The following is a 27,962-nucleotide window of genomic DNA, read 5'->3' as shown; positions in this document are numbered from 1 at the left end:
GGTCAAGCAACTTGCTTCCAGCTACAAAAAGGGGGTGGAGTTTGTGTTTTTTTTTTTTGTTTTTTTTTTTCAGTCAAAGCTTTTTATGTGATTTTTGCTTTTTTTCAGAGATACTTGACTAATGCAGAAAACAGCAACAGAGAACAATAATGTATAGTATGAATACACTATTAAAAAGTGGCTAGATAACGGCTTGCTTTTTTTTTTTTAATTAAATGCAACAGAGGTCAATATCACAAAAATTCAAGGTCAGAGCAAATCTGTTACTGACTAACAGTTAACACCTTTGTATGGACTATTACTGATATTAGCCATTTCTTAAATTTGCAAATGGGCACAGTACTTGTAAGGATGGAAGAAAAAGGACAACATGCATAATAACTACACACCTCTTAAACTGTGAAACCATGCAGAGGGTTTTTGTTGAAGCAGGAATACTAGAGTTCTACATTGGATTCAAGAAACCACGTTTTGAGTATCAGAATTTTTGGCAAGATGTTTTGCATCTGATGTCTAGCTGTTTCTTGAAGTGTTTCCTTATACCTAAACGAATGAAATCGCGCCGAGCTCGTCTGAACTAATGCGGCAGGATTTAATCTAGCAGAGTTACTTAAATTTGAACCAAACTCAAACCGAGGGTGACGATGGCCCATGGCAGAAATGTTGTGTTTTGCGTTTCTCTTTTTTTCCCGTTTTTTTTTTTTTTTTTTTTTTCCTTTTAAAAGTTCAGTTTTCATCAAGCATTTACTGTGACAACACAAAAATTAATTACAATGGCAAATACATGGTGCCAAGTACTGGAAGAGCATCTCAACCTATAAGAACTAAAGTTTTCCAAATCAATGTTTCTTGAAGCTTCAGTATTCTGATAAAAGGAAAAATACCATTCTCATAAACAGTTTGAAACATGTATAAATCTTGGTGATGAGGGAGTGAACGACTGTTGTACTCCTTTAACTTGCAGTATTTTTGTAATATAACTCGTACTCTTGTGTTAAACTGAGAGGGATCCGAATTTCATCTCGTTTGCTTTTTCTGAGAGGAAAAAAATTCAACCCAGTCACCAGAATAAAATGCTGCCGTTTTACCTTCACGCAAACCGATAAATACGCTGAAATGTCAACTTTTCTAAGCCAAAAAGATAATGCATATCAACATTTCCACTTGTGACCATGTGATGGAGCCTGTGTCAACATCACACGACTCTTACTGAGAACGCCAGTTAACTTTGATTACTTTGGCCAATGTAATGTTAGCTGAAATTGAACTCGCTTGGGACGGGACTCGAACGCCCCGTCTGCAGAAGTGAAGTCCTGCTGGTTGTGACATCCACACCCCACCTACCTCCCAACGCTGCGGTTTTCGCTCGCTTCACACTCCGTCGGGAAACTTGAAAACGTGTCATTTCAGCGTATCTTTGGTTTGCAGAAACGTAAAACGCCAACATTTTTTCCTGGCGACTGGGCTGAAAAATTACATGTACTGTAGGCTTTCCAACTTTCCAGATATTCCTAACCCTATTCCATCTTTCATCCTTCACCCTCTCTAGAAAAATAGGCTTACTCTTCTTTTTTTAAGACCTCGGTGCCAAGAGCTTCGTCTCTATGGCAGCCGCTGTCAACATTTAGTGCATTTAAGTGAGGATTAGTATTGCACATCTTGGAGTCACTGCTAAAGGCACTTTCAGGTTGGATGAGAGCCCTGCTTTCGTCCTTATCTCCATTCAGCTGGTCCGACTCTTTATCCTCCATGCCGTTCTCCGTGGCTGAACCTTCACAAGGTGCAGAAGTGGATTTCTTCTCCTCCGGCTTCGGTTTCTTTCTCTCCTTCGCTGCGTCGTGTCCAGAGGTATGAGCAGGCTTACTCTGGTAGAGGGCACAGATTAAAAAAAAAGGGGGTTTTAATTTGTTGTGCAGGGTTACAGCGCATCAATGACCATGATGATTTCTTGGCGAAAATTGCGTGCGACTCGGGGGCAGCATGGATGTGGGCTGGAAGTCCTGCTGGCCAACAAAAAAGACAAGACTGAGGAGCAATTTGGAAGTTAATTAGCGATGAAATGAAAGGGTTTTACACAGCACAAAGACCTGCTGAGAGGCTGTAATGCTCCCACTCATCCCATGTTGAAAGCTGAAACAATGGCTGTGTATACAGTTGTTGCACTGTAATTAAATGCAGTGAAAGAGCAACAGCTGTAGTTTCTCTGTGGGAACAGATTTAGCTTATTCCACATTTATAAATAGAAAACACCGGTGTTTTTCTGTGACACCTCACATCTTTATTTTACCTAGGCTTATTTCTCTTTTTCATATCCTTTATATCCTTGTTAAAATTTGGGGTGAATTCCCATCAACTGTGAGGCTGTTTGCCGCTTATGTGTTATTAGCAACAAAGAAAAAAAAATGTTGTCAACTCTGCACTGTCTCTTTTGGAAAACATTATGTGAACATGCATATAGCAATTAACTGAAATATGAACTACAATGTTCCTGATAACATATTTAAAGCAAGGGAGGTTTCTCAAATAAAACAACATTTCAGAGTGAGATGATATATTGATATTTTGTTTTTTAGTTTCTTTTTAGTGGAATATTTGAAATGTTGTGGATATTAACCTAATTGTCACTGGGGCATGCTGCTTTATTTCTGTCAGATTAACATGTTACATAACATCATCACTTACTTCTGCTTTTTATAGCGTCTCAGTTTTTATTTTGGATCAACGCATTTGGTGCTGGGAATAAGTGTGCTACGTACAGAGGTTTATAATGCAGTTATTTAGATGAGTTTCTAAAAAAAAACAAAAAAAAAAAGGCCACCACACATCCAGTTATTATGACTGCGTTATTGAGTTTGCACATCTAGGAGGGATTAAAGAAACAGTGCCACGGTGAAACACTAACCATGCAACTTTGGGTATTGAATAAATCACTTTAATAAATCATAAAGCACTTACAAGTGTAATTCGCAACTTTTGATTTATATAGCTGTGGACTGCAGCAGTTTAAAATTAGAAATAAAGTGAACGTAGCTGGAGATACCAATAAATCTTATAAAAACCTGGGAAAAACTAAAGCGCTCTCAGGTGTGTTAAAATGCAGATATACACTGACTTCCCGAGTGATGTCACAGAAGTTAATATACGCCTCCACAATGACAGCAAATGAAAAAAATAAACCCCATTTTTCATGATCAATCACAGCTCTCAATAGAGAATGCTTGAGTGACAAACCTTTCCTTTTATCAAAACAGTTTTTACCTGCTGTCAGTCCTCGTATGAAAGCTCTGTCAGTGAAATTGAGCGTGAAATATCTTCACTCTAATAAATCAAAACACAAAGCCGGTAATGAGGCTACAGTGTTTCAGCAGGGAATGCCGCGCTGTAATAATTACTGATCAGGGCTTTAATAAATCAACAAGTGATAAAAAATGAATGTCTCAGCATAAATGCGTGCATGTTTATTTGATTATGACAAGGTGGGCGGTGCCATCTTCCAGTCAGCGTCATTTTACTGTCTAGACATTAAATATGCAGGAGAGTCTCTCCACTGATGACTGTAACCTTTTAAATAGTGGACAGTGTTTGAGCTTGTGGGAAAATGGAGAGAAAACATATGAGTTCAACCACAAGCTGAGTGTAGAAATGCTCGCTGACAGATTTTGACAGCAGCTGACAGAGATGTGATTCTCGGGGATATTTATTTGGTAAATATTGACAGACCTTGTGATCCTCTCCTGTAGGCATTTGTTGTTCCTGTTGGTCTCAAATCACACATTTATGGGCCCACTCACTACCGACATCACGCTTCGCCCTTTGAAACGGCGTTGATATTGTAAACTTAAATAAATCCGTATTTATCTCAATATGACACACTTTTGTCTGATGCCTTTCAGTCTGCCAAAGAATTCTGGCACGGGACAAAGCACGGACCCACTCAGTAGCTCTTTGTGTCCCACTTCTGCCAGGTTTTTGATAATAAATCAATCAACAGCTCGGCTGATTAACTCAACTTTAAACTCATGACTGCCCCCAGCCTTATTGCCCAAAATTACACAGACAAAATCTAAACAGTTGTCTCCTTGTTTCCACATGCACACTTGAAAAAGCTGCTCAAATTGGTGTGTGTGTGTCTGTGTGTGTGCTGTGCTGTGCTACTAAGCAAAAAGTAACCTGGAAAGTTACTCATAACCCATTACTAACATCAGTTTTCCAGTCCCCAGTGTAGCAGCCTCTCCAGCTGACAGCATACAGATGGGCTCACATTTTGCCCCCATTCCACTGCAAAAACTCCCTGCACTGGCTAAAACGCCTCAGTCCTCCACCCTCCTTACAGGCAGCGCCCTCACAAAGCTGTCGTATCGCTCCCTCTCTTAGACCCATGTGTACTTCGAGCTGCACTAAGCGATTTCTGGCCACTAGAGGGTGTCGAGAGCTCACACTCCATTTGTAAACAAAAAGACGATCCCGCTTGTGGGTTCATGGTAGACTGCTTTTACAAAACCGAAAGAGACAAAGCAAAAAAAAAAAATGCAGTTTTGAGAAGGAAATGAGGCATAAATTCCACTCTCACAGGGCTCTGGCTGGATCATTTGGATTATTTTGTCTCTGACCTCCAAATTGAAAATGTGGTGGAGCTGCAGATGTTCTTTAAATTAACTTTTTCTATCTCGGCATTGCTGATTTGCAGCGACAGAGACACTCGAACGGTTGATCTGAAATTTGAATATGTTTATCTACAGATTGTGTGATTTCAGAGTAGTTTTGAAATGACGTTTAAGTGGCGAGGGGGTAAAGTGGAGGGCAGAGGTGGAGCTTATACAGGTCCATACAGAAATTTAGAAAGCTAAAGCCAGGAAATAACAGGCTGGCTGTAAACTGTATGGTGGAACGAACGCCCACAGTGATGACCCTCACACTGCAAGGGGTCATTTTATTGTAAAAAAACAAAAATAAATAAATAAATAATGCATGTAATATTGCTTCACGTAGCTTTAACTCATCTTTCACTCTTGCACAGATAATGCAATGAAATCATAACCAAAAATTGAACCCTGTAGCTCAGACATTAAAAAATAGATGGCGAACAATTTAATCCTCCTTTATTTGTGCCCCAAAAACTAAACTAAAATGCTCATTTTAGTCTCTGAACAGTAAAAACCTCACTTACCAGGCTTCTCTCCTAATTTCAGTGGTTATGCAATTATTGCAACAACAAAAAAAAAAAAAACTTGGTGTTATCTTAGTTTCCTCAGATAATCACATCAAGAAAATATCCAAAGTATTATATTTTCATAATACTTTGGATATTTTCACGCAGCCCATAAAATATGTTACCCTGGTGTTAACATCTCTTCATCACCGTCTGTGTAAATTAACAAATTCATTTTAAAGTCTTATTTCTAGAAGGATCCAGCATCATTCTTCACTGGCTTACCTGGTATGTTCCCTGACTCTTGAAGCCTCGAGCATAGTACCTGCCCCCTCGACCAAAGGTCCTTATGACAGGTGTGGAAATCACACCTCTCGGACGACTACAGAAGAAACAGAAAATGACACATTGTCATAAATTAATCAAATATATGGTTTTAACCCCGCATTTAGATGAGGAAAACTGTCAGAAATATATGACTTAGAATGATCAAGCCTCTCCTTGTCTTAATCTTTTTTTTTTTTTTTTTTTTATCTGAGATTTGAGATCTCATTTGAGATAATCTCAGATAACATGTATTCATTCTAAGTTCAAGAAATTTCCTTGGAGGTGAGCAGAGGATATGGCTGCACTGACAGAATTAACAATGTGGTATTCCAAATTGAGCATTGTTGATAAGGGGTCTCCTGAGTGATTGCAACACCTGTCGCTTGCGTCACTGCAAAAGCACCCTCGAAAATCAGCCTTCCAAAGCTGAGAGGGCTGAAAAGGTTTTCTTCAGCCGTGCCTCATTCCAAACCTCTAACCAGACACCGTGGCCAAACGTATCTTGTTCTTTCATCAACTAGTTAAACAGTTCAGCTCACACGCCTAATAAAACTTGGCCATAGTGGAACTTTAGGGCGGGTTAAATTGAGGCACTTTGGCAGACAATTATACACTTGCATTGCTGTGTCTCATACATATCACTAAAACAATATTGATTTTGTCGTGAGCAATCGGTTAGCATGTACAAGCCAGCTGAGTGATAAGCACGGCGATAAGCAGCAGCAATCTGTTATTGGCTCTGATAAGCAGTATGAGGCTGATACTCTCAATGAATATGTACAGTACGCCATGCATGAGGCCCACTGTGCCCTCTGGTTTCATGTGATGGAAACACTCAATCACATATTATGCGTCGGTAGCCCCCCAAAAAATCTGTTTCCTACCCTGCAGCTTCTGCTATTACGACTGAAAATTTAAAGTGCAGTATCTTGGTGGCTATCCTGGCAACGAGGGGGATACCATTTAACTGCATAATCCTGGGTTTGAATCTGGCACAGGGCCTTTGTTGCATTTTGTCCGCTCTCTCTCCTAATCCTTCCCATCTCCTCTGAGAACAATCAAGTAAGTTTGAACAAGCCATAGAAAATTTAAGTCAAATATATCATCCCTCACCAATGATGCAGACGCCTCTTGGGACCAAGTCAGCGTCAGGTGCATTCATCCTTAAAGTTTAATCAAAATCTGACTCATGGCTGAAAATTTAAGTGCTAAATTTTAACTTTTAATTATAACTTCTCCGTCAGGCCAATCAGTGTTTTTTTTTTTTTTTTTTTTAAATGCTTCAACACTACTTTTTGGTAAGGAATATGTTTTTGACATTTTTGTGCTAGGCAGAGAGAGGGGATGACATGTTGCAAAGGGCTCAGGCTGGAATCAAAAGCTGGGCCGCTGCAACAAGGACTAAGTCTTGTGCATGATGGTTTACGTTTGACCATGTGAACCATTAGGGTATCCCATTTGTCCAAGTTATTGTTTGATGTCTGATGTCGAAAATGGCTTTTTAGTTTTAGATTTTGAAATGTAATTATAGGATCTTCATGCGGACAGTCGGTATAATTTGCAAGAATAGCTGGGTAAGTGGAGTTTCACGTCAATCCCACTTAACAGTGTACAAGTTAAGGCAAGTTAAGAATGTGGACTTTTAATTGCAGCGCCTCCATCAGGCCAGTTAATAGAAGGTGTTTATGAGTTTCCCTGTGCTCTCAATGAACATTTCGAATGACTGTGAATGCTTGTGAGTAGCTTATGGGTATCTACCCAGCGTGCTGCCAATTCGTCTCATTAGCTGACTAGTTTGTGCAGCGGCAGTAAATATAAATCATGCTGTCGTCACTGAAGCTGGTGAAAATAAATACTCATAATCATTTTAGATGGTATAAAAGATCATGACGTAAATATCTCCTTTCCCTTTGGGCTCACCCTCTGTTTGGTCCCCCGACAGACACCACCTGGACAGGGAAGCCTCCTCTTCCTCGGCTACGTCGACTACCAGCCCACTGGCCAACCACAGTGCCAGCGATCTCCAGCTTCCCACCTTGGGAGGACATTGCTTGAAGACCTCATAGGAAGAGCAAAACAGTATTTAAAAAAAAAATGTATGTATATAAATTTCATCCCAAAAGTGTGCCATGAAAGTGGTACATGTATGTAGATTTACTGTATCTGCACTGTAACACTATAACTGATGCAGGTCACTTCTCAGTACATGCTTTATGAAGTAGAAGTAGCATTTTATTTGCTTGAATGCTGTATATACTGTACACTGCAAAAAATATTCTCATTTATTTCTGGCACTGAGTGTGAAATTGTTTTTCCAATAAATAATTTCAAGAAATCTCCCATTGCAGTGGAGTAAATCTGACCATTGTGTGGGATAATTTCATCTGTTTCAAATGTAGGCCAACTTGTTTAAAAAATGTTGTCTTATCTCAATTCCAGGAAAGTGATCCAGCTTCTTTCAAGATATTGTCAATTTCTTAAAAAAAAATTCTCTTAACAGTTGTAACCACAGTGGAAAAGAGAGGATTTGCCCATCTCTCCCCACTGCAATATTGTTGGGCACTTTAAAGACCAAAACCCTTGACTAAATGACTTGGTAGGATATTGTTTTAAGTGTTCTTGTTTCACCTTAAAAAGCTTAATCTTTGTGACCGGACTTACCAGGCATGCCCCTGCCCCTGCCCTGAGGAGGCATCATTGGGGGTGGAGGGTAGAAGGAGCCAGTGGGGGGGTAGAAAGGCACCCCGTGAGGAGGTGGTGGCGGTGGAGGTGGCGGGAACGGGAGGGGATGAGGTGAACGAGAAAAGTTCAGACCCTCCAAGATACTCTGACGCATCTTCTCCACCTTGGCAACAAGCTCAGCCTAGAGAGAGAGAGAGAGAGAGACGCAAATCAAAGCCGCTGCAAAACGAATTAAAGTAATCATATTGAATAACTCTTGCAAACAGTCTTCACTGTCAACACGAGCACAGGGAACCACTTGGGACCCTCTAAGTGCAAAGTAGTTAGTTTGGTCAAACAGGGTGAATCTAGAGAATCTCGATGAAGGGTGCAATTTCTCCGTCTAGTTTTTTTATGCATTTGGGTAAAACATACCAGAAAAAAAACAACAGCATCTAGGGCTGCAAGACAACTACTAATTACTAAGTCCTACTTTCACGACTGGCCACATTATGGTCACGATTTTTAACCATGCCTTAACTCGGGCAGCAAAATGATCTTAGTCCACCATTTTTTTTGCCAGATTTTTTTCGCCAATTTGAAATATACATTCATGTTCACCAGAGGATGAACCTTCTCAACTTTGGTGACGTCATCCCCCTCCCTCTTGTGCCACCCTCAGGTCAAAATGTACAAGCCTCGTTCTTTCACCACTTGTATTCAGTGACATCCACCAAGCCACCGGGGTGGAATGGATGAGTGTTTATGCTTGTTTTAAACCCCGGCTGAACATATTTACCTCTGCCAGCGTTAGACGAGGGCCAAGTTGTAGTCACATTGGGCCTGTTAGCAGGATATCTCATTAAGTTACAAGACGATTTTCGCAAAACTTTGTGGTTAGGATGATCATGAGGCAAGACGGACTGGTTTTAACTAACCAATTACACGACGTCTCACAAGTAGCCATTCAACTTATGAATGGATTCCCACAACACCACAAATCATAGGGCGAGGATGACCTTATCAACTTTTCACTCTAATTTGAGAGGAAGTGGTAGGCATAGCTTTTCACTAAAAGGCTTACAACTTGCAATTGGATTTAGCATCGTCATCCTTTCATAATAAAACGCTAGTACTGTCACTACTCTTAGATGCCTCTTCTATAGGCAAATTCAGCCATTATTTATCTTGCAATCCGACCTCCTTATTTTGCAAGCCTCTTGTCCTAAGAATCGTACAAAGAGAATTTAGGATTCTTAAGTCAGTGGTACACCTGTGTGCAAAGACACAGGGGATTTAGAGAGGCTACAATTATCACGTGAGGTAAAGAGATTAAAATAAGTGCGAAACCTGACAGTGTGTGATCTGAAGCCTGGATATTGGTCTCATGTAAGCTGTCTGTTCCAGTCAGTCTCACTTAGAATTTCATGCATGTTTTTCTCACATGAAACAATGGCTGTGAATAAAGATCAATAAAACGCACGCGGCGCACCAAATGGCTGTGACTGCTCACAGCGGCAATATAAATCACCCTGGTAAGTGTGCAGGAGTGTTTCAGTGAGCTGAGACAGGGATCGAAATGAAATCGGTGTAAAAAGGGTTCTTGAGGAGTTCAGTGATTGCCAGTTGTGTAAAACAGCAATATTCGATTAGGGTGGGGGAAAAAAAAAATCGACTTGTTAATCAGTGAGAGCATGTTTTGTTGACTTCTGAGTGATGTGGATGAAGCTACCTGACCATCACAGAGGTCAATGAGCTGGGCCTTCTCCCGGTTGGCCCTGATGAGTTTACTCTGAAGCAGCTTGCCATCAAAGTACATCCAGGGACAGCAGTGCTCCCATGGAATAGGCTGGCCACACACATCGTTGGCAAACAGAGCCATGTCCACTCCACTCATGAACAGAGCGGCAAGCTGGACACCTCGAGCGTCCAAGTTGTCAATCTGTGAAGAGAAATACTCAAACTTTCAAAATGCTCACATAAAACAAATAGAAAATGTATGTCCCACCCCAAAAGGAACAATTCACCCAAAATAACAAAAAAAAAAAGAATATTTTAGCACACACCCCTTGTGTAATCCATCCACCCTGATAGTTCATCTGTGATTTGGTGAGGTTACCTGTCTGCTATTATCTTCCCTGTCTCCCAACATCCCAAACACAATGGAGCTGGTTGGGGGCGCGCCGGTGGCTCACTGCTTAAGAGCGCACACCACTTGTTCAGGTTGAGCCCTGATCGCAGCATCCTGGGTTCAAATCCGACCTCAGGCCATTTGCTGCATGTCATCCCCTCTCTCTTTCCTGCCTTTCCTGTCTCTCTCTCTCTCTCTCTATTGTGACTGTCAAATAAAGAAGAAATGCCAAAAAAAAAATCTTTAGAGACAATGGAGCTGGATGTGTATTGTTTTGTGGAGCTCAAACTGTCAAAATATTACATATATATATATATATATATATATATATATATATATATATATATATATATATATAAAAAATACAACAGCAACAGCTCTTTCCAAGTATAATGACACAGATACCTGGTATAATCCACAGCCCTGGAGGGACGACGGGTTTTGTTGGGAACTATTTCCTGCCGAAGAGCGTCAGCAAACTGTATCTCTCCACCCCAAAACAAGTATGAATTAGAGGCTGGTATTCTCCTGAGGGAAACAGTTTCAAATGGCACTCGCTGCCCCTGAGGGATGTGGATTAAGGCGGTTTTCCACATCATCCTTTTTGCCGATTTTTGACAGTTTAAGCTCTACAAACAAATACCCATCCAGCCTCACTGTGTTGGGGTGCCAGGAGACAGGGAAAGACATAACAGAACTATCAAAATGGGTAGACTGTACTAGGCATAGGTAGGAAATATGAATTTTTTTTTTTTGTATTTTTGGTGAAGTGTTCCTTCGAGTCCCCACAACAGCTCCACTAAGCATTCCAATTATCCAACGGCAAAGCAGAGCACAGAGCAAGCGCAAGGAGCCTGTTCACGCAAAACTGCTGAAATACAGGAATCGACAACCTAGCAGACACAAAAAGCGGGCAAACAGGACCTACATAGTCAGTCTAGCAGAGCAAAGGGCAGACAGTCACAGGCCGACAGAGCTGACACACAGACAGACCACAAGGACCAAAGCGCACAGCCTATGTGGATGGTTTACATGATCCAAATGAGAACAGAGCTCCAGCATCTTTAGGACTTGGTTTTAAAAAAAAAAAAAAAAAAAAAAAAAAAATTAAGTCTGTAAACCATCCACACATACAAAAATGAATCCCTCAAAGTCATTCAAAGCTCTAACAAGATGCAACATCTTTTAATGCAAAGCTACGCCGTCAGCAGAAACATGCTTGTACAAAACATTAGCACTCTATGTTTTATTAAGCATGTTGCCTTGTCTTCAGAATATGAGGAGTGTCAAGAGAAACAAAAGCTCATACCGTCTCCCATTGAGAAAACACTCAGTGAAAAAGGGAGAGGTCAGCCATTTCTCTGATCAGTCTCTGGCAAATACAGAGCGACTCAGCCATGAGAGGATGTGGCAGATTATGGACGAGACATTTGTGATGTGTGTGTGTGTGTGCCTGTAGCCGTTTCTGGGACACTCCTCGTATAAACGTCACTACAAAATCACCTTCAGTTCCTGGAGCTGGTCAGGCTCATATAGTTTAGGAGAAAGTGCTTGGGCTAGGAATGCGTCAAGTTCGTTACGACGCAAAATTCTTACTCCTGGCCAATGTAACATAAACCTGAAGCAAAACACAGAAGGTAAACAGTATTACAGATTGCAGGAACTGATGTTATTCAACACTTTGTCTGGACAGTGCCTCACTTTTTAAATGCAATGGCCCTCTCAGTTCACTCAACACTGATGCTACTTGATAAAACCTCAGCAGTGGGATCTACTTGTGTGATACAAAGTTTGTGTGTCAGGCCACAGTCTGTCCTTCATGTCATTAAAGGTTGTGTGAATCTCGGACCTCGGCCAGTTCACTCACCGCAGCACACAACAGAGCACCATAAGGGGCGTGGGAACATTGGCAGGGTTGAGCATAGATGGGGTGTCGGAGCGCATGCAGGCCAAGAAAGCCCTCATCCTGCGGTTCTTGTCCTCCACCGCCTTCCCCAGCCACAGCTTCTTCAGGTTGGGACACGTCCATTCCCGGAAGGGCAGGGCCTCCACCAGCTCAGGAGTGTGGGGAGACTTGCCTTTGTAGGCTGCCCACTCTTTGACCATGACGGGTAAATCTACGGGACAAGAAGGACAGGAAGAGATCAAAGCATTGAGCAGTCAGGGGTGGATGCAGACAAGGACCAAGGAATAATAGAGATGGAAGACCATAACACAGACTCACATTCGGGGAGGCAATTTTTCCTCATGGCTACTCTCTCAGCCTTCTTCTTGGCCTCAGCCAGACTGAAGAGCACTCCGTAAACATACTGGCGGATAGGCCGAAACAGCTGCACCGCTGAAGGCAGGTCTTTGTTAGCTTCATCTTCAATGGTGACAGATATTTTAATCTCTCCCTGCAAAGAGACACTGTTTAACAAGTGCTGTGACGTTCCCAAAGAGCAACAAACAGCTTGCTATGAATTCCATCTCAAAACAAACTAAATTAACCAAAAGACAACAAAGAAGGGGATTACTGTACATCTAAGGCCGTGCGGTACTACCAAAGTTGTGGATTCCTACGACTGTGACATAAATTGTGATAAATGGGGACGCGGCTTTTTCTTCATTACTGCAACGTTCAAAAATGCCACATTTTAACTGCTGGGAATTGAGATAATAATACACAGCATTGCTCATTTTGATTTGTTGGCCAGGGAGGGTACACAACAGAAGAATGTCTCGTAGAGGAGGCTGTTTTGAAATGACTTTTCCTGTGATTAAAAAGGAAAAACTAGAAATAAGACACCACATCCACACTCCATTCTGTTTTGGTATATATGTCCCTTGTATTATCATGTGGCAAACTTTGATGTCCCGCCTTGACCTTTAACTGATTTGGGAAAGAGAAGGGAAAAAAAAAAAAAATCAATGGCAAATCAACCTGCCAAGTTTCATCAAATCGGATAAACGCGGTCTTATCGTGGCATACCCGCCGACTACTCTTACCGTGGGTGTAAAAAAAATTCATAAATCACATCCCTTTGCATTTGGAAATTTCAGTGTTGTTTTCCTATCAATTCTGTATTTTCCCTTCCAGTTTCATTTAATGGTGTTATTAAGGCGGAAAAGTATAATAACCCCTACTGACTGTCACCAATACTGCCTTTGTTGTTCAAGTTTTTAATTTTCTGAAGAAGAATTTTCCTCTCCAACTGAATGGCTGGTCTCTCTTCACAAGGAGCGACAGCATCTGACAGCTGAACATCTTCACAATAAAATGCATGAAGGTAAACACTGTAGGGAAACCTGGATTTCGAGTGACTTTGGTATCCAGTGATTTGAGGATTTCTCTCTGAAAGTTATGCTGTACTATACTAGGGTTAGATAAATGTATGGTTATGCCAATAAACTGGATCAATACTGGCCTTTTATTAAGAACTGGGCATCAGCTAGACAGTGTCGCCCATCCTGATATGGATATGTTTGATTGATTACATATTTCATTGTATAACTGATCAGCCCTATGATGATACTGATTCCACTGAGACATTTTGATCAGATTCTACTCAAGTATGCATGAATATCTCTCGTTGATATAATCCCGAGTTTGAATAATGTTTTTGTGTCCCAAAGTGTCACTGTTGTTTCACTGAGTCTCTTCCACCCTGATAAGAATTCAATTCATGGAGCGACACTGAATACTTGTTTTTTTTTCTGAATATTTTTGGTGTAAACAAAATATAAAAATGGGCAGCAGCGTCAACTCTAAAATGTCAACATCAGTCTTCAAAAATCATATCCCGCTCTAAAGAAGGTGACACTAAACCCCAGTCAACAAGCTGAAAACAACCCCTGACCTTGGTGAGGACATGGTAGATGTAAGGGTACATGAGGCCCTTCTTGTGTCGGTGTTCAGCGACCCGTAGGACCTCGGGGGCCACAGCAGGAAGAGGCGGGATGGTGATGTCCATGTGGTTCCTGGTGGGCATGGAGAGGAGGGAGGGGATCTGGGCGTTCAGGCTGTGGTGGCCTCCAGCCTGCGGCCCGGGGCTCACAGCGGAGGTCATGGTGAGGTCAGTCTGGGGAGAGACACGACACGAGAGCTGCGTTTCAGCTCAGTCACCCGGTGACGTTTCAGACAGGTCATATTATATATGTGTTGCGGTTTCCCTGATGTTCAACTCACTTTTGTTTGGTCCCCCAGTTCGCCCTCTGGTGTGTTTTCAGAATGAGAATTATTTCCATTTTTCTCCCATCCTCCTTTATGGTCACTAACATGACTACAACAACAGCACACGTGAATCAGTGTTAGCACAGAATAAACACAACAACTTGCTCATAAGACGGGGCAATATATCAATATTAAACTGATATGATATGAGGCTAGATTACCAGATGGGATTTTGGATACTAAAATATCGTAAATGTTTTCCTTCCTGGTTTAAAACTGTTTTCTTTCCTGGTTTTAAAGGCTGCATTACCATAAAACTATTATTATCTACCTCTGTCATCATGTCAACATTACTAAGGATTGTTTGTCAAAAATTTCATGTGCACATCTCTTTGGAAAGCCCCGATAGTTCGTACAATATCATCACAATATTGAGGTGTACAGTTTAAGATACTGTGATATTTGATTTTATCCATATTGTCCAGCCCTAACTTGTAACCAATTTAAAGCTGCATTTTTCTTCAAATATTCACCCATCTCACAAGCCTAAATCACAGCAGACAAACGTGTTCCATCCCCACTAATTGAGATACCACACATTCATAATCTTAAAATAAATTGTCCAAATTAAATCCTGGTGTCAGGTAAGGGCACTCGTGGGATTTTTTTTTTTTTTTCCATACACGAAGCAACTAACCGAAAATTCAAACTCTCCTTTACGGCAGTGAGTGAGCGCTCTGTCCAAAGAGAACACATTTTCTGGTTCTTGAATTCAAAAAGTTTCAAACCGCATCTTCTCACTGTGATTTTGGGGCTGCTAAGTTGATTTACGCATGAGCCTTGTCAGATGTTTTATTTATTTACGCAGCTGTGTCAGAGTAACACCTGCATGACCAGATACCGTTTACTGTTGGTCCTAATTAACGAAGGCGTTACGTGTCAAATTCGACTAAACATCCGTAATGGGAGATGAAAACTTGATAACCCCACTGACCCCTGCCCTCACACACACCCACTCTTTTCCTGCAACACACAAGCTTCATCCCAGCTGCTACACACTGTAGGCGCTCGCAGAAAATAGCACACAGAGTAGTTACATCACATCCCGTGTCTATTATTATCAAAAGAATTGTGAGCATGATCTTCAGTGTTATCTTACACGGTGCTCTTCATCAGTATCATTTACTTTTTACCCTCCCTGCTGCTTTACATGCACAGACTTTACCAAGAGAGATAACTGAGAAATTCTGCCAAAAGATTGGACTGGTTAATGCATTTCAGTGTTTGTTAACTAATTTCACAATAAAATACTATCAATACCACAGTCATGTTCAGCCTGTGCTGTCAGAGAGGTTATCGGGCCACCAGAAACCGCCAGCAATCAGCCTGAGCTGTGTGGGAGTTTGTTATAGAGACCAAAAATAAATAAAGAAAACTGAAAAATAAAAACAAATATGTCTATAATCATTCATAGCCCGAGGCAAAAAAAAAAAAAAAAAAATACATAAAACCAAGCAGAATAACATCAAGCATCGAACCATGACTGTCATCTGAAAAAGCCTGTGCTCACAGAATAATCAAGAACGGAAACACGGGTATTTGGAAATTGAAAGCACAGCTGAAAAAAAAAAAAAAAAACACAAATAAACAGAAGATTCAAAAGGAGTATTTTTGACAGTATTTTGCCTGGTTATTTTGGTGGCTGCTGTGGATGTAGATAACAGAGTTTGACACCGGAAAAACAAATTCTGCCTTCTAACACATCAGGCTTGAACATCCAGTTTTGCTGTCAGGCTCTCAGAAACAGAGAGCTCACCACTTCGCACCAAAAGCCACCTGAAGCCGGAAACAGTGGTGGACAAAACATGTTTGCAGAAAAAGAAGAATTAAATAATAATAAAAAAAAAAAAAATACATCATAAACATCATGCTCTTTTCTGAGTCTCATAAACGCCTTGGTCTTTTCAGCGTGAAACACTGACAAAGTAATCCCCACTATGCTATAAGATAAATCATGGATGGCTCTAATTTGTCTGTTTATGTGCCAGTCGTTTGAACTTGGGCACAAAATTATATTTAATCACTATGGATTTGTTGATTCAGTAGATAGATAGATAGATTTACTTTATTGATCCCAAACTGGGAAATAATTATGTATAATGGAAACATAAAAAAGCACTGTACGATATAAAGCAGATAAATTAAATAGAATAAATGCAAAAATATATACAATTAAGACTATATATACAGTAAAAAGGTGAAAAGGCTGCCTTTCTATGGTCATACAGTCACCTTAGGGCACAGGTGGGAATGTTTTTCCCTACATCCCTATTTTGGGAAATGTAGGAAACTAGTATTCAAAGCAGAATTAGATGAGTCAGGTTTAGGGACGAGTAAATTACAACTCTTAGTCACAAAGCAACTCCTGGATGACTGATGATAAATAGGATCATTAAGGTTTTTCCATTAAATGTGAGATTAGTTACGATGAACTCACTTGGCAGTTGTGCCGGTGCTCTCCTCATTCTCCGAGGAGGAGGATGTGGAGGCGGTCTCCGTGTGGTTAGTGCTGCTGCCCTGACCGGGGTTGATGGGGGAGGACCTCTCATACAGCGGCGTGTGCTTCCCTTCAGGAGGAATGTTGCTGAAGCTGTTCGGCTCTGGGAAGCTTTTCCCCACCGAGCCCAGAGCCAGGCTGTGCTCCACCAGAGGGTCTGGGTACGAGTGCTGGACCTGGGAGGACAGCACCGAAATACAGACACGGCGGTTTCATCAAGATTTAAGCGCAGTAAACACTTTGATGTCTGATGGTATCACTTCACAGACACCCAAACAAATGCACCGTAAGCCACAGCCATTCATTTTCTCTATACACATTTCAGCAAACCACAAACAAACAGTATTTCTGGGTGATTTTCAGTTATAAAATCTTTTTTCTATTAAGTGAAAAAAAATCTGCCAGTGGTTTAAGATAATCCAGCTTGTTTTCACTGCAGGATTGTTTTTTTTCCTAGGAATAAGACATGTTAAAGCAAGGTAGATCTTATTCTGTCTTAGTATCAGGAAAATGGCACTTGACTGAAGAAAATTCTGGAAACAAGTGGCATTATCTCTTCTCACTGGTATATTTTTCACTTAGAAAAGAAACAATATCTTAACACTGACAAAATGACTTTTAAGGATGAATATCTTTGCAGTAAAGTTTAACCTTCACCCAAACCCACCACCTATCAGCAGACTTGTGAGCTTGTAAAATAGATTCAGAATAAATATTAAAATGAAAATGGTAAAACAATATTAACATTTTCAAGAGGGACTTAATTACTCACTGCAAAAAGCATGTTGAGTGTCACTGATCCCCTGTCCCTCATTTTCAGTTACAATAGTAAATATCATGATATAATAATAGCACTTATTTGTAATGATTTTGTCACTCCAGACTAATCAGTGAGACAAGTCACTATGCTAACCGAGGTCTCTTCACTCAACTACACACACCTTTGGAGCAGGTCACGTTTCTATGGTAACAGTGATACTTCCAACTCTGAACTCCATCAAGGGAGTAGTCTCGTTATTTTGCAAGAAAATCAAGATTAAAACCACAATTTCTCACCATTAAACAATGACGTCATACACACTCGCCAGGAGCTACACAGATGTTAAACAAACTGATGTCTCATGGTATATCTAGCTTACACCATTTAATCACAACGGGTTATCAATCAAATTCTCACCCAATATTAGTGCAGAATTGGTTTATGTGACTGTCTGAGAGTGATAAAAGTGAAAACTATAATAAAAACACTTTATTGGAGTATTTTCTGGTCAATTAAACTTTCCCTCAAATAGAGGACCCTCTGGAACCCCCCTTAGGAACCCGCAGGGGTTCCTGAACCCCACTTTGAGAGCCACTGGTATCGCACGCATCGCTGGGCTGTGGGCCGTCTTACCTCGGGTTTTACCGGCAGCGGCGCCTGTGGAATGTTGAGCATTTTTGGAGATGCATATTGAGGCGCTGCAGCAGGCACTCCAATATGTTTTGGTCTGACTGTGAAACAGAGACAAAAACCTCAGCTCAGGATGCACACAAAACGACATGCACTGCTAGTCTTAGCGGCACAGCTCAGGAGAGGCCGGGCCTAATCCCAAAAGCACAATAATGGCATGCAGAATTTTTTCCACACGGGTCAAACATTCACTCGCTCAACGAAGGCAAGAAGGCGAGTGTCAGGTATGGAGGGAAATATACACACTAACACAGATTTCCCCTCGTTTACACCCAACAATGTTATTTAAATTAGTTTCTCTTCACTTTTTTACATTACAAACTGCTGAAAAAGTTTGATCCAATTTTTCTCCCCTAAACTCAAAACAAGCGGAACAACAAATATGACATGTTCTGTCCTTAACTGGACCGTTCTTCACATTCAGACCAGTCAAGGAGGTTTTTTTTTTTGTTTGTTTGCCCCCAAACTTGCCGCCACTCTGCAAGAAGCCTTTCTAAAGTGGACAATTTGTATGCAAAGCACACAGCAGCCATTTCAAAGTGTACACAAAGTCTAAGGCAAGTGGGAAAATTTCTCACATTAGCAAGAGCTTCTATGCTCACGGCCAAAAAAAAAAAAAAGAAAAAAGAAAAAGAAAAGAAAAAAAAGGTTTTCAAGGCTGATATATGTATGTCTTGCATTATCTTAACCGAACATTTTAAGCAAGACACAAGAATAATACAGTGGGTAAAAGGCATGTTAGAAAAAGCACTGGCCATCCAGGATGATCTTCAGAGGATTGCATAATACCATGAACTACTAGAGCTACTGGAGCTCCTGGCTTTTTATAGCACAGGGAGGAATAGGATATATTATACATAATATGTACATTAAACTGATTGTCGGTGAACCTTTGTGTTCCTGCCTAAATCGCCCTGTTTACCTGAGACGGTATTTTCAATTGTTTTTAGAGACGCTCTGTGGTGTATAACATTTGCTGTGGGCATGGCCAGGCATGACAAGCTGGGTTACGGCTCTCAAAGTGAAGCTATCAGCACCGGAGCAGGGAAGAAAACAGAAAATGAATACATAAATTACATAACAATGACGCTGATTGTGTGGCGCACAAGACCCATTCAAAAAACGCAGTGAGCATCAGCATCACACTGTTTTTTTTTTTTTTTTTTAATTATTATTATTATGCAGATTGGCTGCATTCACTGTCTTTTTGCAACACTTCTGGAAGCGTTTCAGATATTTTTCTTGTTGTTTCAAGGCTGATGGCTCTTCAGTATGAGTGACAGGTGCTGTGGCGTAAACATGACGGGCAGGCAGGGAGGAGGGCGGGACTAACACTACACTTCCTGCCTTAAGGTGGACAGTTACATGTACCTTAGCTTGAACTCCTTTGACTGACATTTGAAATGTTTATTTTTAAAAAAAAAAAAAAAAAAAAAAGAGCAAGAAAGAGTTTTTTTTTTGCTTTGTTTTTTGTTTTTTTTAAAAAGGAGCACCTGAAAGACCAGACAATTTTGAATTTGCATGTTTGTTTGAGATCAAACCTGTAACCAGACGAATCGCTGAAAAACTTTACTCACAGCACTCAACACACAGCGCAACGTCACACACCTAAATGTGGAGGGAACTGAGGGGGTTTGCTGGCCGCTGAGTAGTACTCCACTGCCTTCTTGAAGCGGATAACTTTGTCATCAGTGCAGGACTGAAAGGAACAAAAGAAAAAAAGCTGTGAATTACTTGCCCACAACCACAGAAAGCCGCTTCAGATAAATCCTGCCATTGCCCGTGGGCAGATTTGTCCAGTTTTCCTTTTTTTTTTCCATTTATTTTTTGAAATCAGATTACAGCTTTTCTGCCATTTTCCATTTTTTGTTCTGTAAATCAACTGACCATAATGTGTACTCTCCTCGTTACAACAAAGAATTAACAAATGGTGGCCAGATCGTCGTTTTTGCCGAATGTCCCTTAAGGCTACGCAACCGACAGATTTCCTTGGAGGAGAAATTATGCATCGTGAGCGTGGGCCGTCCATGTCAGCCTCTCATCACCTCTGGGCTAAAACAGACCTAAACAAAAATGTCCTTACACGCTAGCAAGATTTAATTTGCACTAGTTTTGAATCCTCATTGCCAAATTATATACAGTATTTCTAAATCTTATGGCATCGCCTAAAGAAATGCTTAGTTTATGATGATGCAGTATAAATCAGTGTATTCTCCATCCCTAGAGACACCTAAAAATATCACCTTCTCTTTTAAAAGAACACTGCATAAAAAATAGAGTTGATGGGCACTGAAAGAGAAAGAATAACAGATGAAGAGCAAAATATTTTTTCCTTAGCACGTCCACATAATAATTACTCACACTGTCCTCTACATTTGTTGAAAATGTTCTTTTCATCCACTACTCTTTTCTATTCAGATGCACATAGTTTACCAAAACCTGGGATGTGATGCAGAAACTGTTTTTTGCGATGTTATGCTCTTCTCCGTGCAGCTGGCATCTGGTGTATGAAGCCTGATTGGGTAATGTTATCAGCTTTCGAAAAATTACTTATTTTCGTAGCACAGCAACATAAATATGAATCAGAGTCAGTGGCAATACATTTTTCACTTCACACTGTATATTTGTGACTGAATCTGCATATTTGGTGTCCCGTAAGTTACTTCAGGGGGACAAAAATGCAGTGCGAAAAAAAAGAAATGAGCACATATTCCATCCCAGCTGGTGTGAGAGCAGCACTGACGTCTCAAGACACAGAACCTTGGTTGAACTTTGTGTTAGAGTTTGACCAGTGTGAGAGTTTGGAAGCCTATACTGGTATTTTTGAGTGTTGCTGATAGCTAAATACATCATTACATACCTTTACACAACACATTCACATTCTCTGACCAATTTCTTGCCTAAATATTCAGTTTGCCCCTGAAATATATTCTTTGCACGGTGGGAAAAAACCCTGAAACAGCATTAAGACATAAAAAAAGACAAACATATTCCTGTGTATTCAAATAAAATCTGATTTAAATTGTGGCGTTCCTATAAATAACTAGTGTGTAATTGCTCAAATATACGATAAATATGTACTCAAAGAAACAGCATTACATCAGAGGTAGACAATACAAGCCAATGTTTAACAAAGTGATAATACTGGCCTCTTTTATTGGTAAACTATGACATCACTCCAAGCCTGCCATGCATACCTGTGAATGCTTGAAAATGTCCTTAGCGATGGCCTCCAAGTCATTGATGTCTTGCAGGTTGCGGACGTAGTCGGCCACAGCCTTGATTACAACATCACATGGCGGGAGCACAAGCTGGTGGGCACGCACCTGAGGGCAGACAACAACGCCGGCGTCACACTGCGAGCAAATCGAGTTTTTCGGTCGATACAAAACGACCAGTTTTGTAACAATGTGATCAGATGATAACTGATCCAGACGCAGCTTGAAATGATCCATTTCCCCACAGCCAGAATAAACAGTAAAATTTCAACAGAGCGCTGTGTCTCGCAGATGACACCGCTCGCCTGTCCGTGTGTAAATAAACCACAGGCTTGTTTACACTTGATGAAATAAAAGTTTCCCTTGTGGAAGCACGGACTCTGTCTTCTGTCCAACACATGTAACTCTGTATAACCATACATCAGACACTTTTTTTAGATTGTTATTATTTTTTATTTATCTTAAATTGCACAGTTCAAACAGGATTCAGCGGATCAGCCCGTTCCAGAGCATCTACCAGCCAGCTGTGGCCGACTGATCGCTGCATACTGAGAATATCAAAAGGCTGATGAGGTTTGCAAGGTGAACTACTATTGCTGCTGGCTAACCTGTGAGGCACCAAAATATAGATTTCAAACCAACTCTTTGTCAACTTTTCACCATCGCTGTGTGTTTGCGTTTCTTTTTATCCAGTGAGACACATGAATAAGTGGACTTCTGCCTGAGTGACAGCAGTTACAATATGAGCAGACACAGCACATCTATAGTGCTGAGCAACAGCAAACACATGCTTTTATGGTTGTGGACACTGAATACTGTGTGTTACTGCCACATTACATCAGGGCTCCAATACATATTGCTGATCAAATTGCAAAACTTCACCATGACACATGGTGCAGCTTCAATGACCAATATCTGCTGTGTCTATAAAAAAAACAATGGCAAAGGGAAAGCTGACAAATGTGACTTCACCAACATACAGTATATCAAAAAGCTACTCACTGGGTTTGAGGAATATGCAACTAAAAAGAAAAGTGGTAGGGCCTGTACTTGCATGGAGTCAGCCAGCCAAAACCAAAAATTATCAAGGCACATTTTACAAAAAAATGGGAAAAAGCCTTTAACTCATAGGTTTCTCATTTGCTGTCTACGTTTAAACCTACATTTTCTTTGTTGGAAATATTATTTGAATATGTCAGATATTGTTTGGCTCGATTCAAATATTAAGTGTAAGTGTTTATAGTGAAGAATTACATTATTACCTCCGCCAGATGGCAGCCCAGAGGGGATCATGCACTTAGTGGTGTGTATCTGTCTGCAACTAATCTTGTATACTACTGGGCCTAGCAGCCTAATATGTTTTTGTGCAAAGTTATGACTGTATAATGAAGGACCTCTCGTCGTTGTGTTATTCAAAACCTTTAAAAAAAAAAAAAAAAAAATCAGTGTACATGCAACACAACCTGCATGCCATGTGTACAGCTCCAAAAACTGCCACCCATTGTCAAACATAGCAAACAAAGCAATAAGAACTATGTGCTTTATATTGTGCATTGTGTTTGAAGATTTGTCTCCATAGAGGCCGTCGACTCAGATTACACCTTGACTCTACATATCGTCTCCCTTTCATCCCACTACTTTTATGCATAGACGCCAAACACACAGTCTGTTGGCCATCCACGTGCACGAGTACACGCCTGGCGGAGATCTGCACTCTTCTGAGCACATTCCTCGAGTTTGGCCTCTTATTCCTTGCGAGGAAAATCAATCTACCGGCAGCAAAGCAAACAGTCAAACAGTTGTACAGCGGGGATGTTGTATGGACTTTTTTATCCATACATTTCCATGACATTTCCTAGGTCTTCAGGATATATATGATTTTCCGAAGTACAATCCTCAAATACCATGACCTTTCTAGGATTCTTATGACTACAGGACCCCTAGTATTTTTTTTCCTTTAGAGAAATTATGAGTTTCAGAGCGTAGTTTCAGATATTGCCACTGAAGACACCAAAAAAAAAACATTCAAGTGGCTGCACACTGAAGATCTGTTCAGTGTCATTTAGGAGTGCAATCATACACCTGCTCAATCTAATACAATACAACTGTTGTGCCATAGAGTTTCCTTTTCTGATGCCGATAATGCTCAGGTTTTCTTTTTGTCACAGTAATAGAGGTGTTCATTCACTTCTATGTTTGGCACTGAGCTCATAGTTAGTGGTGCTGTTGGACTGGACTGCATTTTATTGACAGCTGTTTCCACTATTCTGTCCCTCCTCATTGTATAAAAAACAGGGAGGACAAAAAATTAGAAACACCTCTCAATATAATGTAGTCCACTACAACCTCAATAATAAACACAGAATTAAATTTACACATTCTCCACAATGTCAACAAAAAATGATGATAAACTTTCGTAAAAGGGAGGAATTTATGGTAGAGCTGTTGCACTGAACTGCATTAGACTGTACAGGTGGACCTGATAAAGTGGCCACTGGGTGCATGTGGCAATGTACATGTGTTACATATACAATATATGTATAAACCCACAATCAGGATGCACATATGAACTGGACGGCCTACTGTTTCACTGATTTGAATAAGTCCGGTGTACCAGTTGAACCATTAACAGACGGCTAACAAAACATTCCCCTCATGCAAATCGAGCTTTGATAAATCTTTATAAAAAGATTGTGTGTGTGTGTAATTTGTCAATGAGGGACAAGGTTTTTGTCTCGGAAGCATTGTGGTTTCCATTTCCCTTTCCATCGTTGTGCCAGTAGTTGCCGTTTGTCCTCCACGTGGTTTTTATGTGTGGAGTGAAAGAGGCGGCACACTCTGGCAGAAAAGTCGACTCACAAAACGGTCCAAAATCATAATTATGAAAGCTGAGCTAAAACAAAGGATTCAGTCGTTAAGCTTATAGTGTTTTGGCTTTTCCTTGGTTTGCTGATTCTGAAATGTGATTTCTCCCTCAAAACATTTCCAATATGGAGATGAACTATTCCCAGCAGCAAAAAATTTACTGTTAATATAGCTGGAGAAGTTTGTCACTGGGCTTTACAAAGACTGATGTTTTCTACGCTGCCATAAAAAAAGGACATAAGCTACAAATGTCTGCGAGACAGCTTGCCATGGATTTTCATCTTACTGGAATAAGAAAGTAAAATCACCATGCAAACCTCCAGTCGCTGCATTCAAAGCTCCATAAAATAATTTGCAAATTCATATTAGGCTATAATAAATTAAGCATGAAAGTCATCCAGTTTCCACGTACAAATAATCTTTTACTGTTGGTAATTACCAGCAGCCCACTCAGTGTGGAAAATAAATGTTCACTAAGTTTTAAGGCAATAAGCTTTACTGTAGATTGTAGCTAAAGCTTCATGAAAAGAATAACTGCTCTGGTAATGCTCCTGCAGTTAAGTATTCATGAGAAGCTACTTTGTGTTTTCTGGCGGTGATTTTCTCGCAAATTAGTAAAACCAGCAGGCAGTGGCATTTTCCGCACGGTGGTGAAAACACTATGAACTGTCACCACAATATCGGGGTATGTACTCAACCATGACTTTTATCAATTGCTCCGCTGCTAATGTCATTCATTAACAAGATACTGTATAGCCCACATTTATGCACTGCTTTGTTCTGAAGTCTACATGATTTTAGGGAGGGAATAATAAGATAGTTTACCTTCAAAGATGCTAATGGATGCTCTGGACCAAGTAAGGTCCAGTGAAAGGCAGCCAAGTCTTCATCAGGCAGTATGTGATTTCCTATAATACACACAAAAGCACAGGTGAACGGGTCAGCCTCATCTGCAGACTCATTGCAGCTAATATTATGTTCCATGCACATTTTCTAATCCTGGCCGACCTAAAAGTGATGCAAAAATGACAAAACGATTTGGGTTGAGATCAAGCTGCTTCGCCACTTCGTGCATCAGGTACTGGCTGGTGGTGAGGCTTTTGCCGTTGCGGCTCAGTTTGAGGGCATGGGCACTGAAGTAGTAGGGGATGTTGCAGAGAGCGTAGTCAGAGTCGTAGGCCACCAGGCCGTGGAAGCCGTTCTCCCTGCATAAGGCTATCACTTCCAGATGGTGGTCCTCGATGCTCTGGACAACCTGGGGAGCGACAGAGACATGAATGAGGCTTCAGACGTCAAAAGTCTCAAAATAAACCTCTTAAACAGGCATGGCGTAGTATCCACTCAACCTGAGGCTATGGAAACAGGATTACTGGCCAGGTGGGTCACTCTGTTTGAGCTTCCTGAATAAGCCGTATACGAGGTGACAGTATACTCAGAGAAAGAGAAATATGTACCACAAATCTTAAAAAAAGGTAATCATTTGTATTTATGTAGAAAATACGCTCTTGAAAAGTATTACTGCATGAACACTGACCACATTGAAATGCCTTTTCATAATTAATAGGAAAGAATAGCAAAATTATGAGGATTAGAAAGTTAGCCACATAACTCTAAAAAGTGTTACTGAATATCTTCCGAACTTTTGTCTATCATTTGCAACCCTCATCAGGAACGACTGGATCATTATCCTAAACCTAACATTCAACTTTCATTTTACAAATTCAAATCACCATCACCAGGATATTGCATAATATTTCCCCTAGTTCTCTGACTAACTTTCTAATCTTGGTTTGTGGAACACGCCCCCCGGTCTCCCAAGTTTCTCCGAGCTTTGTTTAACGTACACTTCACTCAGCTTGGAAAACAGACAAACAAAAAGTTGGCCCTGGCCTGTTGTCTGTGTCTGACACCAGCAGGACTATGTTTGCCTCTGCTCTGAAAACTTGGCCTTTATCAGGCTGCATAACACAGTGCAGCTGAGAGGAGTAAACTCACTTATTTCTACTTTCAAGTGCTATTTGTATCAGATTATTTCTGAGGAAATCCATCCAGATATGTGTGATAACAGCTCTGCAATAATGCATTTCTGAGTGCACAAAGAATAAGGCGCAGTCTCACTGCTTAAACACATTCTCAGGCACTCAATACACTTATTTAGGTATTCATTCCTTCACTTTCCACACCCTCCTGCAGAGCAAATACTATCTGCATGAGTGAATGAGTAAATCATTTCAGCTAGCATTTTCAAAACTGGCCCTTCTGGACTCAGACATAAAGCAAGCCATTTTTTTTTCTTTTGCTCAACTAGTACTAGGCAATCACGTGGCCTTTATATGAATAAACTCCATTTCAATGTGGATCACATGCAGTGAGGCACTGAGGTAATGTCACAGAATGAGAAAGTCATGCAACACAAACTAGGCCACTGACTTTACACTTTGCAGTCAGCTTTCACAGGCAATCTGATTAACTTGGGCAAAGTGGGGAGACAGTTTTTTTTTTATCCGGTCAAGTTGGCAGTGATGACATGGTGGGCAGCTAGCAGGCCAGCCAGGGGAGCCTGCTAATGTCTGCCAGCGTTAGTGCAGTGTGGTTAAGCTCAACAGGCAGTGTCAGGCCGAGTTAACTCACCCCGATGTGGAACCTGAGGAGCGCCAGCCGGATGCAGTGGGCCATGCACACCGGGGGAAGAAACCAGACTTTTGGTGGCGGGGTCCCCTTGTTCTGGACGTGGCTGACGATCTGCTGGGCCGTCTGCCGCTCGTTCACCTGCCGCTTGACCCACTCGTGAAGACGGCCTTTCTCCAGGGCGCCATTGAAGCACACCAGGAGCTCAATGTTCCCGTTGAAGCAGGCCTTGGACAGGGCAGCAAGGTAGCCCAGCATGTGGTTCCACTGGCCCCCGCTGACCCAGTCGGTGTAGAAACCTCCGTAGAGCCGGTGGAGGCAGTTCTCGGCATCCACCAGCAGCCTCAGCGGACTTTGAGGGGGTCTTTGCCGGCCACCTCCGACCATACTCCCCCGGGCCAGCTTTTGGAGCTCCACCGGCACCACAGCATTAGGGCAATGCTTTTCAATGTACTCTTGGAAACCTTGCACACCCATGTTGAGCTTCTTTAGAGACGGCAACTTAAACTGATTGAGAGCGAAATATTGAGCAGAAATAAAACCGGAGGGGGTTTGCAGGGTGCCTCTCCCCTTGACAGTGACTGACAACCAGTTTGAAGCTATGAATATTGCAGGTGTTGGAATAATTTCGGAATAAACGAAACAAGGTTGTTATTTAGGCATTATCTGTATTTGGTGAGTTGTTTTTTGGTTCATGGCTGCTAGCTGCCATGTGTCGTTTCACGGAGCCATGTCTCTGGTTGTGGGTCTGTCTGGAGCGGAGGCAGAGAGAGAAGCACCGTGACGACACGACGCAAGGGAGCGCATGGTGTAGAGTGCCTGT

General features: G+C 41.2%; 1 protein-coding gene across 3 annotated transcripts; it reads right to left on the bottom strand.

Moving 5' to 3' along the window:
* Positions 1-14: 14 nt before the first annotated feature.
* LOC115359212 (constitutive coactivator of PPAR-gamma-like protein 1) lies at positions 15-27,962 on the bottom strand. 3 transcript variants are annotated; one of them, XM_030051563.1, is made up of 18 exons: positions 27,729-27,958; positions 27,143-27,625; positions 25,520-25,766; positions 25,337-25,419; positions 21,626-21,754; positions 20,037-20,127; positions 18,372-18,469; positions 16,919-17,154; positions 14,437-14,530; positions 14,108-14,329; positions 12,493-12,664; positions 12,136-12,385; positions 11,772-11,886; positions 9,870-10,079; positions 8,138-8,339; positions 7,397-7,535; positions 5,435-5,531; positions 15-1,865 (listed from the first exon to the last, which is right to left on the bottom strand). In XM_030051563.1, the coding sequence occupies exons 2-18, from the start codon at positions 27,614-27,616 to the stop codon at positions 1,560-1,562; spliced, it is 3,165 nt and encodes a 1,054-aa protein (XP_029907423.1). In that variant the 5' UTR covers positions 27,617-27,625; positions 27,729-27,958; the 3' UTR covers positions 15-1,559. The 3 variants fall into 3 exon arrangements, with proteins under 3 accessions (XP_029907423.1, XP_029907422.1, XP_029907424.1); XM_030051562.1 differs by having other exon boundaries at positions 27,143-27,958; XM_030051564.1 differs by lacking the exons at positions 15-1,865; positions 5,435-5,531; positions 7,397-7,535; positions 8,138-8,339; positions 11,772-11,886 and having other exon boundaries at positions 9,887-10,079; positions 27,143-27,962.

The sequence above is a fragment of the Myripristis murdjan genome, chromosome 5, assembly GCF_902150065.1.
Source record: "Myripristis murdjan chromosome 5, fMyrMur1.1, whole genome shotgun sequence".
Classification (NCBI taxonomy): Eukaryota; Metazoa; Chordata; class Actinopteri; order Holocentriformes; family Holocentridae; genus Myripristis; species Myripristis murdjan.
This window is presented reverse-complemented; position numbering and strand designations above follow the sequence as displayed.